General features: G+C 38.0%; 1 protein-coding gene across 1 annotated transcript; it reads left to right on the forward strand.

Annotated features, from left to right (window-relative positions):
• The first annotated feature begins 9,894 nt into the window (after positions 1 to 9,894).
• LOC114047648 (cytokine SCM-1 beta-like) lies at positions 9,895 to 15,130 on the forward strand. The gene is made up of 3 exons (XM_027868540.1): positions 9,895 to 10,150; positions 13,111 to 13,225; positions 14,480 to 15,130. The coding sequence occupies exons 1-3, from the start codon at positions 10,090 to 10,092 to the stop codon at positions 14,658 to 14,660; spliced, it is 357 nt and encodes a 118-aa protein (XP_027724341.1). The 5' UTR covers positions 9,895 to 10,089; the 3' UTR covers positions 14,661 to 15,130.
• The last annotated feature ends 1,017 nt before the right edge of the window (positions 15,131 to 16,147 follow it).

The raw sequence follows: 16,147 nt of genomic DNA on the forward strand, positions 1-16,147 counted from the left end.
TCCAGGAGAAGGGATGATCCATGTTCTGCAATGGACATTCTCCCACTAAACCTCCTATAGGAAGGCAAATATTAAATTCTTCGTTTCCCTACAAAGCAAGGAGACCTACACATGGAGGTGATCCAGCTCCTACTCATACTTGCCACATTCTGGTTCACTGGTAGAATCATCTCTTAAAAGCTTTCCAAATGGGGATAGCTTATATAATGATGTATTTAGACATCTCTGGACTCTAGGGTCCTTATCCTAATTCCCACTTACACTGAATCAGAGCAAGTTACATCTCCCCTCTCAGGGTCTTGTTACTCCTTAGAGATGTAGGTTTCTTCCCTAATGTTCTCCACTTAATTCCTCATTCTTCTGTGTTCTTCCCAGTGATTAGCACCCCAGTTTCATTTAATCAATTATCATTAATTATCTGTTACACAAGGATATATATAGCAAGAACAGAAGAAACTTCTGGCAAGTGGCAAATCACTCCAGTACCTTTGTCAAGAAAACCCAAATGGGTCCATGAAGAGTGACACAAGACTGAACAACTGCGAGCCTTAATTATTTTTTGCAGGAATCAGATTCCTTCAAACTAATCTCTGGAGTTTCTCCCCTTATTACTGGGCAGATCCCGTGGAAAACACAAAACTACCTTTTCCCAAGGTAGCCATTTCAAAAGTTAGAATCTCGAAGTTGAGAGGGACCTCAGAAACCACAAAATTCAACTCGTTTTTGAACAAGAGTCTCTACTACATCACATATGCAACTGGGGATTTATGTGTGGCTTGATGAACTCAGGAAAGGAGGAATCCACACCATCTTCTGAGGTAGCCCTATCCACAGTTAGAAAATTCCAATTGTTAGGAAATTTTCAAACCTAAATTTGTCTTTCTACTGCTTTCACCAAATGATCCTATTCTGTCCTCTGGTGCTAAGTGGAACAAATCTAATCATTCTTCTAAGTGACAGTGTTTTGAATACTTAAACTATAATGTCACTGCTAAATAGTTTTTTTTTTCATTTCCAGATCTTTCAAATGATCCTCAAATGCCAGATGATATGCTTTTTGCGGTATTCCTTAGTCAAAAAGAAAGTGAAGTTAGTCTATAATGACTTGGGATAGTAAACTCATGTTTTATCCCAGGGATCACCATTCCCCCTCCCCCCAAGTAATCACAAACCATCAACTTAATACTATGGTTTAGAATTTTGCCAGCATCAACATTAAACTCCTTAGTCTATATTGTATGGAAATGACCTTTTTGAAAATTAGGACATTTGACCATGATAAGTTTTGGCCCCTTACTCAAAAGTTTTTCCATTACCAAGGATACAGATTCTGTAAGTACTGTGGCATGACATTTGTGTGACATAGCTCACATTCTTGAGTAGAGTTTTAAGGTGCTGCTGATTGAAAACATTTAGCCCTTATCGAATACCTAGCAAGACACAACTTTATGCCTAGAATTACACACCAGGAGCTTACTGTCTTTCATTAGCTAAGTCGACAATTCAACAAGCATTAACTAAACACCTATTATATGCCAGACACGGAGCTAAGCACTGGAGGAGGCAAAGAAAGGCAAAAACAGTCCTTGCCCGCAAGGAGCTCACAATCTAATGAGAGCGATAACATGCTAACTATTAGGTACAAATAAGATATACACAGGCTAGATTGCAGATAATCTCAGAAAGAAGGCACTAAGAATAAGAAGGAATAGGAAAGGCTTCTTGCAAAAGGTGATATTTTAGCTAGACTTTGAAAGAAGCCAGGATGTTGGAGGTGAGGAGAGAGGGAATTCTAGTCATGGGGGACAGCTAGTGAAAACACAAGAGTTTAGAGATAGAGTGTCTTGTGTGAGGAATAGCAAGGGGACCAGAATGATAGGAAGAATATGCAGAGGGCAGAAAAGTGTAAGAAGACTAAAAAGGTAGGAAGGGCTATAAAGGGCTTTAAAAGCCTAACAAAGGATTTTGCATTTGGTCCTGAAGACAAGAAGGAACCATTGGAGTTTATTGTATAGGGGGTTGATATGGTCAAACCCATGCTTGAGGAAGACCATTTTGACAGCTGAGGAGAGAATGGACTGGAGTTCAGTGTGATTTGAGTCAGGGAGACCATCCAGCAGTCTATTACAATAGTCCAGGTGTGAGAAGATGAGGGCTTACATCAGAATGGTGGTAGTATCAGAGGAGAAGAGGGCACGTATACAAGAGGTAATACAAAGGCAGAAATGACCGGAACTGGCAACTAATTGGATATAGGGGGCAAAAGAGAATGTGGAGTTGAGGATGTTCCTGGCTGACTGGGGAAATGATCATATCTTTCACAGTAATAAGGAAGTTAGAAAGTGGAGAGGGTTCTGGGGGAAAGTGATTAGTTCAGTTTTAGACATGTTGAGTTTAAGCTTTGATGAGGCATGAAGCTAGAGATGTCTTATAGCCATTTTGAAATATGAGACTAGAGATCATGAGAGGTTTGCAGTGGATGAATAAATCTGAGAATCACATGCATAGAGTTGAATCCATGACAGCTGGTAAGATCAATTGAAGTAGTATAGAGGGATAAGACAAGAAGACCTGGTACACAGCCTTGGGAGAAACCTCCATTCCTAGAGGGTATGATGAAGATGAGTATCTAGGAAAGAAGACAGAGGAGAGGTCAGACAAGTAGGAGAGAATTGGGAGAGTTCAGTGTCACAAAACCCTAGAGAGAATATCCAGGAGAAGACTGTGATTGACAGTGTCAGACAACAAAGAGGTTAATTGGGTTGAGGATTGAGAAAACACCATTAGATTTGTCGATTAAGATTGGTAACTTTGGAGAGACCAGTTTTATTTGATTGATGAGGTCAGGAGACATACTGCAGAGAGTTAAGAAGAAAGTGAGAAGAGAGGAAGTGGTGGTATCTATTGCAGAAAAGCTTCTCAGTTATGAAAACCAGAGAAGAGCAAGTATCTAGGAGGAGAGAAAGATGAGTGCTAAGAAAAGGCATCTGCATTTAGTGATTAACCAAATTTTCTTGGGGCCTCTAGAACTGAGGCAAAGGAAGCAGTGACTTTTTAAAAAATGTCTAATCAAGTGGTATAACAGTGGCCAAAAAGCCCTAACAGGCAACCTGACGCTCTGTCTTCATGCAAAGCAGTAGATTCAGCTTATGTTGACAGAGTTGTTTTTGTGTTTGCTACTATTGTGTCTGAAATGAACGATTTTCAGTTTCTTTCTCTAGCTTCAGTTTCTGGTTTTTAGCAAGGCTGTAAGTTACAAATAAATTTGTTTCAGGTTTTGTTCCTGAAAAATTTCTCATAGTGCCAGACTGAGGCTGACACATTAGATGCACAAATATAAAGTCAAAGTAATTCATGGAATTTTGAAACTGGAAATTTTTCAGGGTTTGTTTTAGATTTAGGGCGTGTGGCAAACTCTGCTAATGGCATCCTCAGATGCCTTCTCATGGCATGGAGGTCACTCTGGGTTCTTGAAGACTAATGTCAATGGAAGGCAGGTGGTAGCAGGTCCTAATAAATTGGGGAGACTTTGAGGGCTTTTCAAAGAAGGCTGTTCCTATCATCCAAGGGACAGCCTAGCTAAGCTTGGAGAAGCTCATTTTCAAGACTGGTCACTAGTTGATGATATTTTTGGCCATTACAACTTACGAAGACATAGGGTTGGTGAAGGTGGAATTTATTCATGGGAAAGAGAACCCACACCGAAGAAATCATAGCATTTTGAAAATATTGAAGCATTCAGCAATAATGAATTTACTAACAAGTCTTGAGACCTGAGAACAGAAAGTTCTTCAAGGGAGACATGGTTTTTATGACTTAGTTTTCTGTTCTATAGATGGTTGTATGGTCAAATGTGGAGTAGTGGAACCAATCATATTTAGGAGTCTGGCCTTGGAGTCAGAAGACCTGAGTTTGAGTCTTAGTTCCATCACTGACCATCATCATGGGCAAATCACTGAATTTCTTAGAGCCTCAGTTTCCTTATCTGTAAAATGGACACTGCTTTCCTAACAATGTCGTAATGAGGACAGTGCTCTGTAAACCATCAAATACTAGAGAAGTGTGAGTTATCGGCATTTGTAATTTGTAATCTCATTTTCATGTGTAAATGACTTTGAGAACATAGCCAATGTATAGCATTTCCTCTGGTGTGACCTCAGTCCTCCACGCTGCTGTTGTGGGTTGTTAGGCACTGAGTTACAAGGTCTGTGTGGTTTAAATGGGGTACTTTTAACCTTTTGATAACCGTAGATCTCTTTCAAAATTTCTGTATGTGGAACCTCCATAATCTCAACCTGTGTGTCACTGTGGCAGGGTATTTTGTCATGGGGGACAGATTTGTCAAGGAAAAGTAATGATACTCCCATTTAACATGGTGGATTTACTTATGGGTTTGGTTTAGCCAAAATTAATATGTGAATAAATGATTGAAATATCTATGGAATTTTAGAGACTTGCAAAGTAAAAAGTTTGCTATTATTAGATTCATCTTCCTGAACCCTGGTTAGCTCTGTGGGGAATCCCAGCACACTAAAAGTGAATCACTGGCATAGTGGTGCTGTAGCTCCTTAGATTGGCTCTATCTCTGCCTCTGTTTGCAGGCTTGCAAATTGGGTTGATAATGTTCCTTTGTATGTATCTGTTCCAAAGCTATTGGAATAGTTGATAGGTGTGACTGACTTTACCAATAGATGGAAAAGGGAGAAGTTAATATGGTGATTTCATGGCTTCTCCTAAGATTGGGTATTTCATTCTTCCCCACCTTCCCCAACTTCATTCATCCAACTCATGGGCAGAAGTATAGTATGACTTAATTTTCAAAGAGTTTTCCTCCTAACCACCCTATGAGAAAGTCAGTACAACTTTATTATCCCCAATTTATAGGTGAGGAAACTAAAGCTGGGAGTTAAGTGCTATTATTATCTTGATTAAAATCAGTCGCTGAAACTGAGACAGACATAGGTTAAATGACTTTCCCATGGTCACACAAGTGGTAAATGTCTGAGGCTGGATTTTAACTCAGGTTTCCCTTACTCCAGGTAGGTTCAGCATTCTATCTACTGTGCCATCTAGTTATCTCTAGTATGGTGATGACTTCATTTCCCTAGCTTTCTGCTGCATTCATGTTGAGCTCTACCCATGCTTATAGGGCAATACAGGGGTGTGCTGGTAATATTAACAAATATAGGCACACTCTTTTTCAAGTTTAATCTGAATTATTAATGCTCTCTGAAGTCTAGCCAAATTAACAAAATAACAAATGGAAGCCTGATTTGTTATTGATTTCTGAGGTGTAAATACATACAGTGAAAAGTTAATAAAGGGCTCTCACAAGCCAGTTAGAGATGGATTCACCAACCCCTGATAGTATCTAGCTATTACATCAGGCTATGATAGATGCTGAGTTTATATAAATGAAGTAGGGCACAATCTCTGTTTTCACAGAATTTACAATCGAAAGTGGGAGAGGATGAGACATATTCAAATAAGTATGAGAAAGTGGGGAATATGCTGAGTGCGTGCAATCCCTGTGCCAAAGCCCATTGATATGGGATTCTTCTTTACTGGTGGAGATGAAAGCTCTGCCGTGCGTGAGGAATAGGGCAGAGCTTCAGTTCTCAGCCAGTCCCTTTTTGGGGGAATCTTCAAATGCGAGTCCCTCTCGGGAACTCTACAAGCAAAAGTCTTCTTCTAGTGTAGTGACCAGTTGACTTACATTTTCAAGAGAAAGCAGGTAGAAGAGGCCAATGGTTACTGAACGAAAAGACATAAAGACATGAGGAAGACATGAGAGGGGCTGGCAGTCTTCATCAGGTCCCTATTTCCAGCTTGCTACTGTAGAAACTTGAGGAGTTTTTCCCAGAGTGAGATCCAGCATGCTCTTTCTTGGTTGAGCTCAGATATTTTGCTCTCAGCGGGAAAGCTTCTTTACTCTGTGTTGTCTGATATCTAGCCTCCTATGTATACCTTCTCTAATTTCTGTTTTGCTATGATTTGTATAAATGTTTTCCCCCTAATTCTCTATCTACATTCATTGTGGAACTGATATTAGGTGGGAAAGGAGTCAAGCATGGGGTTTAGAGCCTGGGGTTCCCCTTTTTCCCCCAAATGAAAAAGCGATCTAAAGTTAGATGGACTCTGATCATATCCTCTAAGTGAACAATATTTAAGGGAATACTTAATCTCTATTTGCCTCAATATTCTCATCTATAAAATGGGGATAATGATAGTACCTATTTCTCAGGGTTGTTGTAAGGATAAAATTAAATAATAATTGTAAAAGGCTTTGCAGACCTTGAAGTGCTACGTAAATTCTAGTTGTTGTTTTTATTGCTCTATATTTATTGGTCTATAGATTTTTTTTTCTGTTTTGACTCATCCTTGTTTAGGCATCAAGGTTGCATTTGTTTCACAGAAGGAATTTCTTAGGATCCCTTTGTTTTTTATTTTTTTTCAAACAACTTTGTAAAATTGGAATGAAATTTTCTTTAAATGTTTGATAGAATTCACTTGTAAATCCATCTGGTTCTATTTTTTTCTTTTTTACTTTGGGAGATCATTTATGGTTTATTCAATTTCTTTTTCTGAAACTGGGTTATTTACATTCTTCAATTAATTTTATACATTTTATTGATGTTTTTTATTTTTTTATATCACCAGCATTTCTATCAGTATCTCTCCCTTCCATCTCCGAGAAAGCCATCTTATATAACAAATAATTAAAAAAAAATAATAAAAAGAAGAATAAGATGCAAGAAAATCAGCAAAATCAATAAATACATAAAAGTCTGAAAATGTATGTACCACACCTATGGACCTTCCATTTTTGCAGTGGATTGGGGTGGTGGTAACTTCTCATATCTCTTCTTTGGAGTCATACTTATTCTTTGTAATATTGCAGCATTCATTTTTGATTCTTTTATGGTTGTCCTTTCCATTTATATAACTTTATTCACTGTATATGTTGTTTTCATTGCTCTGCTTATCTCTGCATTCATTTTGTAATTTTGTAATTTCTTATAGTACAGTAATATTACATTCTACTTATGTACCTCAATTTGTTTAGCCACTTCCCAATCAATGGACATCTACCTTGCTTCTTTCCTACTCCCAAAATGCTGCTATAAACATCTCATCAAAGACCATCTTTATTTACTTATTTCTTCAATATCCCTTTAATTAATATAATTTTTATTGTAATCTGGTCAGTAAAAGAGGTGTTCAACATTTTTGGCTTTTTTGCATTTCTTTGGGAGATTATATGTTCATCTGAGAAATATATATATATACATATACACACATACATATATGTATGTGTATATGCATATGTATATGTGTGTGTATTACATTTATATGTGTGTGTTTGTGTGTGTGTGTATATACCCTTTTCTATTTTCATTCAATAATTTCCAGGGGTCTATCATATCTAACATTTCTAACATTTTATTTAGGTTCATGACTTCTTTCTTGTTTATTTTTTTGGATAAATTTGTCTAGGTTTCCAAGGGGGTACACTGAGGTCTTCTAGTATTATAGTTTTACTATTTATTTCTCCTTGTAACTCATTTAGCTTCTCCTTTAAGAATTTAGATGGTACGGCATTTGGAACATTATCTATTAAGTGTCAAAATTAATTCTCTATGGTATCTTTCAGAAAAATGAAGTTTCCCTGCTTATCTCTTTTTATCAAGTCTATTTTGGTGGTTGCTTTTCTGACATCATGATTAGTACCACTGCCTTTTCACTTCAGCTGAAGCATTATAGATTTTGTAACAGCACCTTATTTTAACTCTGTGCAACTCTTTATGTCTCAAGTGTGTTTTATGTAAATAAGATGTTGTAGGGTTCTACTTTCTAATCCATTCCACTCTCTGTTTCCATTTTATGGGTTTCTCTACTTGTGGCTTATCTTGAGAGAGAAGAGATGTAGGCTCAGGACTTGGGATCTATGCTTGATATAATCTGCTTCTACTCCCTTACCCCTCTTCTCTTCCCCTTCCCCAAACTCCAGATACAAATTCCTATCCTTCATTTCTTTCCTATTAAACTCCTCTTCATGAACCATTCTTTGTGGTTAGAGTTTGTTTTGCTTGGACTAATTCCTTCCTGAATCCATCCTCATCTATTATCTTCTCAGTCTCTTTTGCCCATTTCCTTCTCTATAATTTAAGTGAAATGCACTTCTGCACACACTCTCTGTGTGTATTATGGCCTTCTTTGACCAGTTTAGATAAAAGTGAGGTTGAAGTGTTGCTGGCTCCCTTCAAACCCTTTCCTCTTTGTTTATACAGTCTTCTAATTCGGTACATCAGTTATGTGAGATAATTTTTCTTCTTCTTGCTTTTCACTTTAGTGTATTCCTTTTTTCTTCCCTTCCTTTCTTTTAATATAATCAAAACACAATAAAAACACTCCCAAATCCTCAATATTATTTAACTCATCTATGACCCCTGAGGTTATTATGGTTCTGAGGGGACACTTATATTGTTATTTCCCTCTGGAAGGATCAAACATTGATCCTTATTTAGCCCCTTCTAATTGATCATTAATATTTATGTTTTTATGTTTCTCTTGACTCCTATGCTTATGTTTCAAAATATCAACTCAGCTCTAGTCTTTTCATCAGGAATATTTGCAAATCCTCTATTTCATTGAAGATCCATTTTTTTTCCTTTATAGGATTGTATTCAGTTTTTTTTTTGGATAAATTTTTTTTGGTTGTAAGCCTCTATTTTTTGCCTTTTGGAATATTATATTCTAAACTTTCTATTTCTTTAGAATCATGGCTGCTAAATCATATATAATCATGACTTTGCTTCCTTGGTACTTGAATTCTTTCTTTTTAGCTTGTTTGCAGCATTTGTTTTTTGACCAGGAAGTTTAAGATTTTGTCTCTGAGCACATTCCTAGGAATTTTTATTTTGAGATTTTTTTTCAGGATGTGACTAATGAATTCTTTCTATTTTCACTTTCCCCTTTAGTTCTAAAAGATCCAGGCAATTTTCTTTTATGATTTATTGAAATATGATATTCAGTTTTTTTCTTTTTGGTCATGGCTTTCAGCTAGTATAGTGATTGTTAAATAATCTCTCTTTGATCTGTTTTCCAGGCTAGTTGTTTTTAATATGAGACATCTTACATTTTCTAATATTTTAAGTCTTTCAATTTTGTTTTGTTTTTATATTTCTTATATCATAGAGTCAATCACTTCTATTTTACTTTTCAAGGAATCTATTCCTTGGGTAAAGTTATGCATCAGCATGGTGTTTTTCTAGGCCTTTGTGAAGTAGTTGTGTACGTGAGCTAGAGAAGGAAAGGGCAAACCACTCCAGTATCTTTGCCAAGAAAACCCCAAATGGGGTCAGGAGTATGATATAAGAGTCAATAAAGTTAATAGTGTCTTAAGCTACCTCAGGAAGGGCAGAGTGAATAAGGCAAGGGAAGTGATATTACTACTGTGCTCTGCTCTCATTAGACCATGCCTGCGGTGTTATGTCTCTTTTGTCAATGACATATGACAAGGACATTCTTACACTATTCATAAGGATCATGGAATCATTTTTAAAGAAGGCTTTAATCACATTGGAGTAATTATTAAGGTTCCAATCATGAGGGCCCACTGTGAGTTAGAATAATCATGCATCTTGTTTCCACTGTCCACTCACTACACCAACTTTGGTTGGATTTTCCTTTTTGAGACACATGTTGGGCAGTCTTGCTCAAAGTACTGACGTTGACATCTGTTCATTCTGTGGTTGGGGCATTAGTTGTAGACTTTAGAGGCTGGAGATGAAAGAGTTGTATTCTCTTTTAAATACCTATTATGTTTCATAGACACATTAACCACAGATGAGGTGGAAGGAAGGTCACAGAGTGTGGGGTTAGTAAGAATCAGGAGAAGGAAAAGAAACTTTTTTTTTAAAAGAGAAATTAACAGATGCTGCTAAGACTTTCCGATAAACCTTCCTCCCACCTTGAAACTCCCTTTCAAGGCACAGGAAGTTAACTGACCATTATCAGGGCATAAAAACTCAAAGAAGTCCTCACTCTTCATTCTCTCCTCCAGACACCCTCAACTTAACAGCAGCCATGAAACTCCTCTTATCGATTCTCTTCTGTTTCTGTGGCTTCACACTGTTCACTGTGGAAGGTAAGCTGGGAGATGAATTGCTAAAATGTGATTGTAGGATTACAGAAAGCATGGAGCTGGGAGACAGGAAAGCAATACTCTTATTTGGCTCTGGCAAGACTTACTAGAGATATGTCACTTTTCCTATGACACTTAGGGACAGTGCTTTAGGTTCGCAGTTTGGGAAATGGAAGAGACTATGCCCTACATCCAGAAGATTTGGTGACAGATCATGAGAGAAGAGACACAAAGAAAGTCATCATAGAAATAGCAATATAGATTAGCTCTTGCAGATACCTGTATTGATCACAAAGGAAGAGACCATGAGATACTGCCCAGATAGATCATTGTCAACCCATTGTAACTATTAGAAAGAGAATTCCAAATTAATGACAAACTGATTAGTGATGGTGGTGAGGACAAGTTATTGGCATTGGTTCTTTGGAAGACAGATTATTTTTCCTATCCTTTTCTTCTTCTTCTTTCTTCTCCATCTTCATTCTTGATGAATTTGCTACTAGAGTCCTATTCTGATGTCTCACTGTGAGGGGGGGTAGCCCTAAGATATGGGAGACTGGGCCACTGGAGCCCAAGTTTGGGTAGGTCATACCAAGCTGGCAAGGCTGTGAGTGTGTTCTGCTAACAGCCTGTATGTCTGCCGTGTATGGAGAGATGGGTCACCATTATAATAGCTAACAGTGACAGAGTGATGCAAGTTTTACAAAATTCTTTGCATATATTTTAACTCTCATGGCTATTTAGTGAGGTAAGTCATATAAGTACCCAGTAAGGCTACTTAATAGGGGTACTAAGTGGCAGAGTAGGTACTGTGCCAGCCCTGGAATCATGAAAAGCATCTTCCTGACTTCAAATGTAGCCCTAGACACTTACTAGCTGTGTGACCTGGGCAAGTCACTTAACCCTCAGCTTGCCTCAGTTTCCTCACCTGTAAAATAAGCTGGAGAAGGAAATGCCAAACCACTCCAGTATCTTTGCCAGGAAAACCTTAAAATAGGGTGACAGAGAGTCAGACGTGACTGAAATGAGTAAATGACAAAAGTACTATAAGTATTATCCTCATTTTTAGAGGGAAGAATATCAGGATCAGAGCAGCTAAATGATTTACTTATGGTCACATCACTAATACATATCAGAGATAGGATTTGAATATAATTCACTTAAACAAGCGTTTATTAAATTACCTACTATGTGCAAGGCTTTATGCTAGACTTGAGGGATAACATAGCTGTTATCCTGTTGGAGCACTGGCTTCTCCTGACACCAGGTCTTCATCTCCTTCCTCCCCACCAACCTGTCTTTCACCATGGACAACCAAATGCCCTTCAAGAGCTCCTGCTTCTATGTGGTTGGCATGTATTTCATTTGGCCTATCTGGTTCCAAGACAGAAGTGCATTCTACACCACCCAGGGTGGTGTAGTTAAGAGTATGGGCAATAGCTAATGTTCATGGACTGCTTATTGGGACCAGTTCTTGCTCTAGGTTGAAATTTTGCGCAGTGTAGAAGGTATTATCTGGTTGATGCTCAGATTTGGATGAGACCCCAGGGGGGCACAAAATAGGAACCATATCCAATTCCTTATCAAAGCCAGGCTGGGGCCATCTGATTCTGACTGATTAGCACCATGCTATTCCCTGTGTCTTCCCACTTATAAAATAGGGAAAACCATCTCTGCCCTCTAATTTGACTCTTAGGGACATTATGATATTTACATAGGTTAATAGAGATGGAAAGCCTGAAGTCCCTTGGAGAAAAGACTGTGTTTATGTATGATTCCTTGAAGGAGGAGAAGTAAGTGACTTCACTGGATAGCACAAGAAAAGAGAATTCTTTTAAAGTTATTCAGAGGAAGAGGTCAGGTTTCTCTCTTACACTGGGTTCAGAGAGCATCAGCTTCAAAATAAATTGTCAGAGATGAAAAAGGGAAATGTTTGAAGGGGGTATGGTGAGTGTTGAAAGCAGAAAGCGGAAAGAGATGGGGAGGTAGGAGGGGATTATATTTCTTTAGATCCATCTAAAGGAATTGCCTTCTAGCAATAGCGAGACTTTTCATAAAGTATTGGGTCATCATGAACTGATCATTAATATCACAAATTAAACGCTTTCGTATCCGGTTGTGCAAATTTGAGGCTAAGGCAAGCGTCTATGGCAGAAAAGAAAAACAGCAGCTACTAATATCGATTAAGTTTTGCTTATGGTACACTATTCTTTTGTCCCTAAGTCTCCTTTCCTTTTTGCAGGGTAAGCCTGGTCTCTAAGTAAAACACAGTCACCTTCAATCTGAATTCTCTTTGATAATTTCTAAGTATGATTACACAGTGACCTCCTTTGACCAGGATATCTCCCAGTGTTTTATAAAAAAACAAATCTCTTCCGTGTTATTATATGAAGAATTCAGGATTTAGAATCAGAGGGCTTGGGTTCAAATCTAAGCTCTGCTACTGGTATTTCCTGTATGACTTTATCTGTTAAATGAGGGAGAAGGACAAGTGGATCTTGGGTCCCATCCAACCCTAATTCTATGAGTTTATGGGATGGTTTCAGCTATATAAATTCAATGGGCGTTATATAAGAGAGAGAAGACAAAGACCCACTTTCAGAGGCACCATGGCTAGGATCTATGCTACATTCCTAGGATTTGGTTACAGAGTCAGAGGCTAGGATCCTAGGGTATTCTTGCTCCTTGCTTCAAGATGATTCAGAAGCAACCATTTTATCCTTGGTGGTCATGGAGATGGAAATGAGCTTAACACAAAAGGCATTCTGCTTGAAGGCTGGAACTGTTCCATTTTTGTGGATGTAACCCTAGTTCCTAATACATTGCCTGGCACATAGGAGGTGTTTAATAAATGATTGTCGATTGATTGGCTATCCCATTGGACATTGTAGTTTCCCTCTATTTTAATGAGTTAATTATAGGATGAATTTATTTCTTTTTTCTCCGTCTTTTTTTTTGACTAGGTGTGGGAAGTGAAGTCATGAAAAGGAGTTTTTGTGTGAGCCTGACAAGCAAGCCCCTACCTGTTTATTCAGTCAAGAGCTACCTCATCGAAGAGGGCCCGATGAGAGCAGTGATGTAAGTTTATACAAGCACAATCTTTCAGACAGACGATGAAATCCTTCCCTCCTAAAAAAGTCCTTAGGAATAAAGCCTTTACCTTGAATGGATATCTGTCTCTCACCCTTTTGCCCAATTTCTTTTCAGGTGTATAGTGGAAAATAATTCTCACTCATTCATATTAAATAACTGTGTCTCTAGTATCAAGAATTGAAAAACTGCAGAAGTTTAAAGAGATTTTTAGTCCTTGCTGCCTAACAGGGAATGTTGTACTAGTATCTCTAACAAGCTCTCCCAAGAAAATAAACTGCAAATCTAATAATGTTAACAACATAGTGTCAGGCAATGGTTACTGAATTCTCAGCTTGACAACTTGGGCTCAAAAACCCGACTGCTAATTATGATCCATGAAGCTTTGAGCCAATCAGTTCCCTTCTTTGGTCTTTAGTTTCCTCCCCTATAAAATGCAGGGGTGTTTGGCTAACTTATCCCTAAGGTGTCTCCTGATTTCAAGCCAGTGACTCCATGATTCCAGGTGCTCAGGAATAGGCTCATGGATGGGAGCCTCCATCATAATTCAAGCACATGGTCCACTTGATGTGAGGTCTTTGGATACTGGCAGAGCTATATTAAGGAAATGTACCTTGAAGGAAAAAGAAGGAAAGGAAAGGGATAAGCATTCATATATCACCTGCTATATGCCAATTGTTGTTTTAAACAAATATTATCTCATTTGATCCTTACAACAACCCTGCAAGGTTGGTGCTATTATGATCCACATTTTTACAGTTGAAGAAACTGAGACAAACAGAAATTAAATAACTTGCTTAGTATAACACAGCTAATAAGTGTCTGAGACTAGATTTGAATTCAATTCTTCTTGATTTCATTCCTGGCCCTTTATTCAATGGGCCACCAGCTGCCTCAGAAATTGTCTTCAATATGCTCAGTGCCAGGTAATGCTTTTCTTATTTCCACAGTCATCCTATTGGCCAATATGTATTTCTAGTATTTTTTTCAAACTAAGATAGTAAAATGAGGGAACTCTCCCTTGATTAAAGAATGAGATATTAATCTTAGACAGTGAAAAATGAGATGAAGACTGCTAAGTGAGCACAGGAAAACAATCATTATTATTAGTTCTTGACTTAGCATTCATTAAGTCTTCTCTAGAAGTAATCCAAGAGCAGCTACTTGTGTCCAGTTTAAGTTAAGCCCTTGGCCTGACAGAGCAATGATTGACCATTCCTCTATCTTTTCCTTCCATTACAGTTTTGTCACCCGCAGAGGGATTAAAATCTGTGCTGATCCTGACATCAACTGGGCCAGAGGCATCATCAGAGCTGTGGACAGCAGACACAAAAGGAGAAATATGATCCAGACTAAGCCAACGGGATCACAGCTACCAACTGACAGGACCATGACCATGTCTGGGAAGCCATCATCCACCTAGGAGTGTGGTGGGATGGAGACAGTGCTGTACTTGGAGTCAAGAAGATCTGGGTTCAGATTCTGCCTCAGACTTTTACTAGCTCTGTGACCTAACCTAGCAAGTGACCTAATTAGTAAGTCACTTAACCTATCTCAGTTTCCTCACTTGTAGAATGGGGATAATAATAGCTTTAAAATCTATTTCACAGGGCTGCTGTGAAGACCAAGAGAGAATGTATTTTGAGTGCTTTGTGTACCTAAAAGTACTGCATAAATCTCAATCTCTATCTCAATAAATTATTGCTAGCACCTTGTCTCTCCTGCTGCCTTTCAAAGAAAACAAAGTGACTGTCCACATGGACAGATCAGATTATATTCACCTTTCAGAAAGGGCTGTATGGGCCAGAAGACACTCTGTACTTTCATGTTTCATGTTCATTTTCTTTGTATTCATCTTAGAATTGTGATTAAAATATTTATTATTTTGAACAATCCTTTTGTTTATTCTGAATAATTTGGAAAAGTTTATCCTATCAGAAAAAACTGGTTTATTATAAACCAGTGATGAAAAAAAATGATTGAATCAGTATTTATCACAATGCTAATTAATTTTATAATATAACACATGAACAGCAATGGTATCAGTTCACATTTCTGTACTGCTTTAAGGTTTACAATGAGTTTTCCTCATACCACTCCTGCTAGATAGGTAATGCAAATATTAGCTCCATTTTACAGATAAGGAAACAAAATGAATGCAGTTAGACAAGTTGCCTGGGGCTTCACATTACTTATAGCTCTAGTCCATATGTCACACGAAAAAAACATCTCTGCCAGTGTCTATGACTGGGCATCAGAAGGGAAAGAGTGAGAGACAGGAAAAAGAGTTGGACTAAGAGTCAGGAGAGCTATTCTAATCCAAAAGAGATGGATAGATAGGTAAGTTGATAGATAGGTAAAGCATTTACTGAGTGCACACTATGGTCAAGGCATTGTGCTAACCATAGAGATAGAAATATAAATTACCTAGACAATCCCTGCAATCAGGAAGTTGAGTTTCATTCTGATGGGGGAGAACAACACACAAGGAGGTAACTTGGAGGTGATGTGGATACATCAGGAGTTCACATATGATAGCCTGGCATCACAGTGACAGAGTCTAAGGTTCCATTTGAAGTGGGAAGGAGACAATAGTTGGAATGCAAGCTCACTCTGAAGGGCCAGAGATTGGGAGCTGGAAGGAGCTTTAAAATCAACTACTCCAACCTCTCATTTTATAGATAGGGGACTCTCAGTTTCCTTACCCATAAAATGAAGAGGTTAGATCAGATTATCTTTAAGTTTCCTAGTAACTCTAAAATTCCATTAGTCCATGATTAGGTCTATTATAGACTTTTTTTTTTAGGATGAGTTGGATTATGCAATGCAAATCACCATGATCAAAATTAGTTACCCGAATATTGTTAAAATACCCTTTGTTGCCCTCTATCAATGGGGCAACTAGAGTAT

This window comes from Vombatus ursinus, unplaced genomic scaffold, assembly GCF_900497805.2.
Source record: "Vombatus ursinus unplaced genomic scaffold, bare-nosed wombat genome assembly UNPS02014789.1, whole genome shotgun sequence".
NCBI lineage: Eukaryota > Metazoa > Chordata > Mammalia > Diprotodontia > Vombatidae > Vombatus > Vombatus ursinus.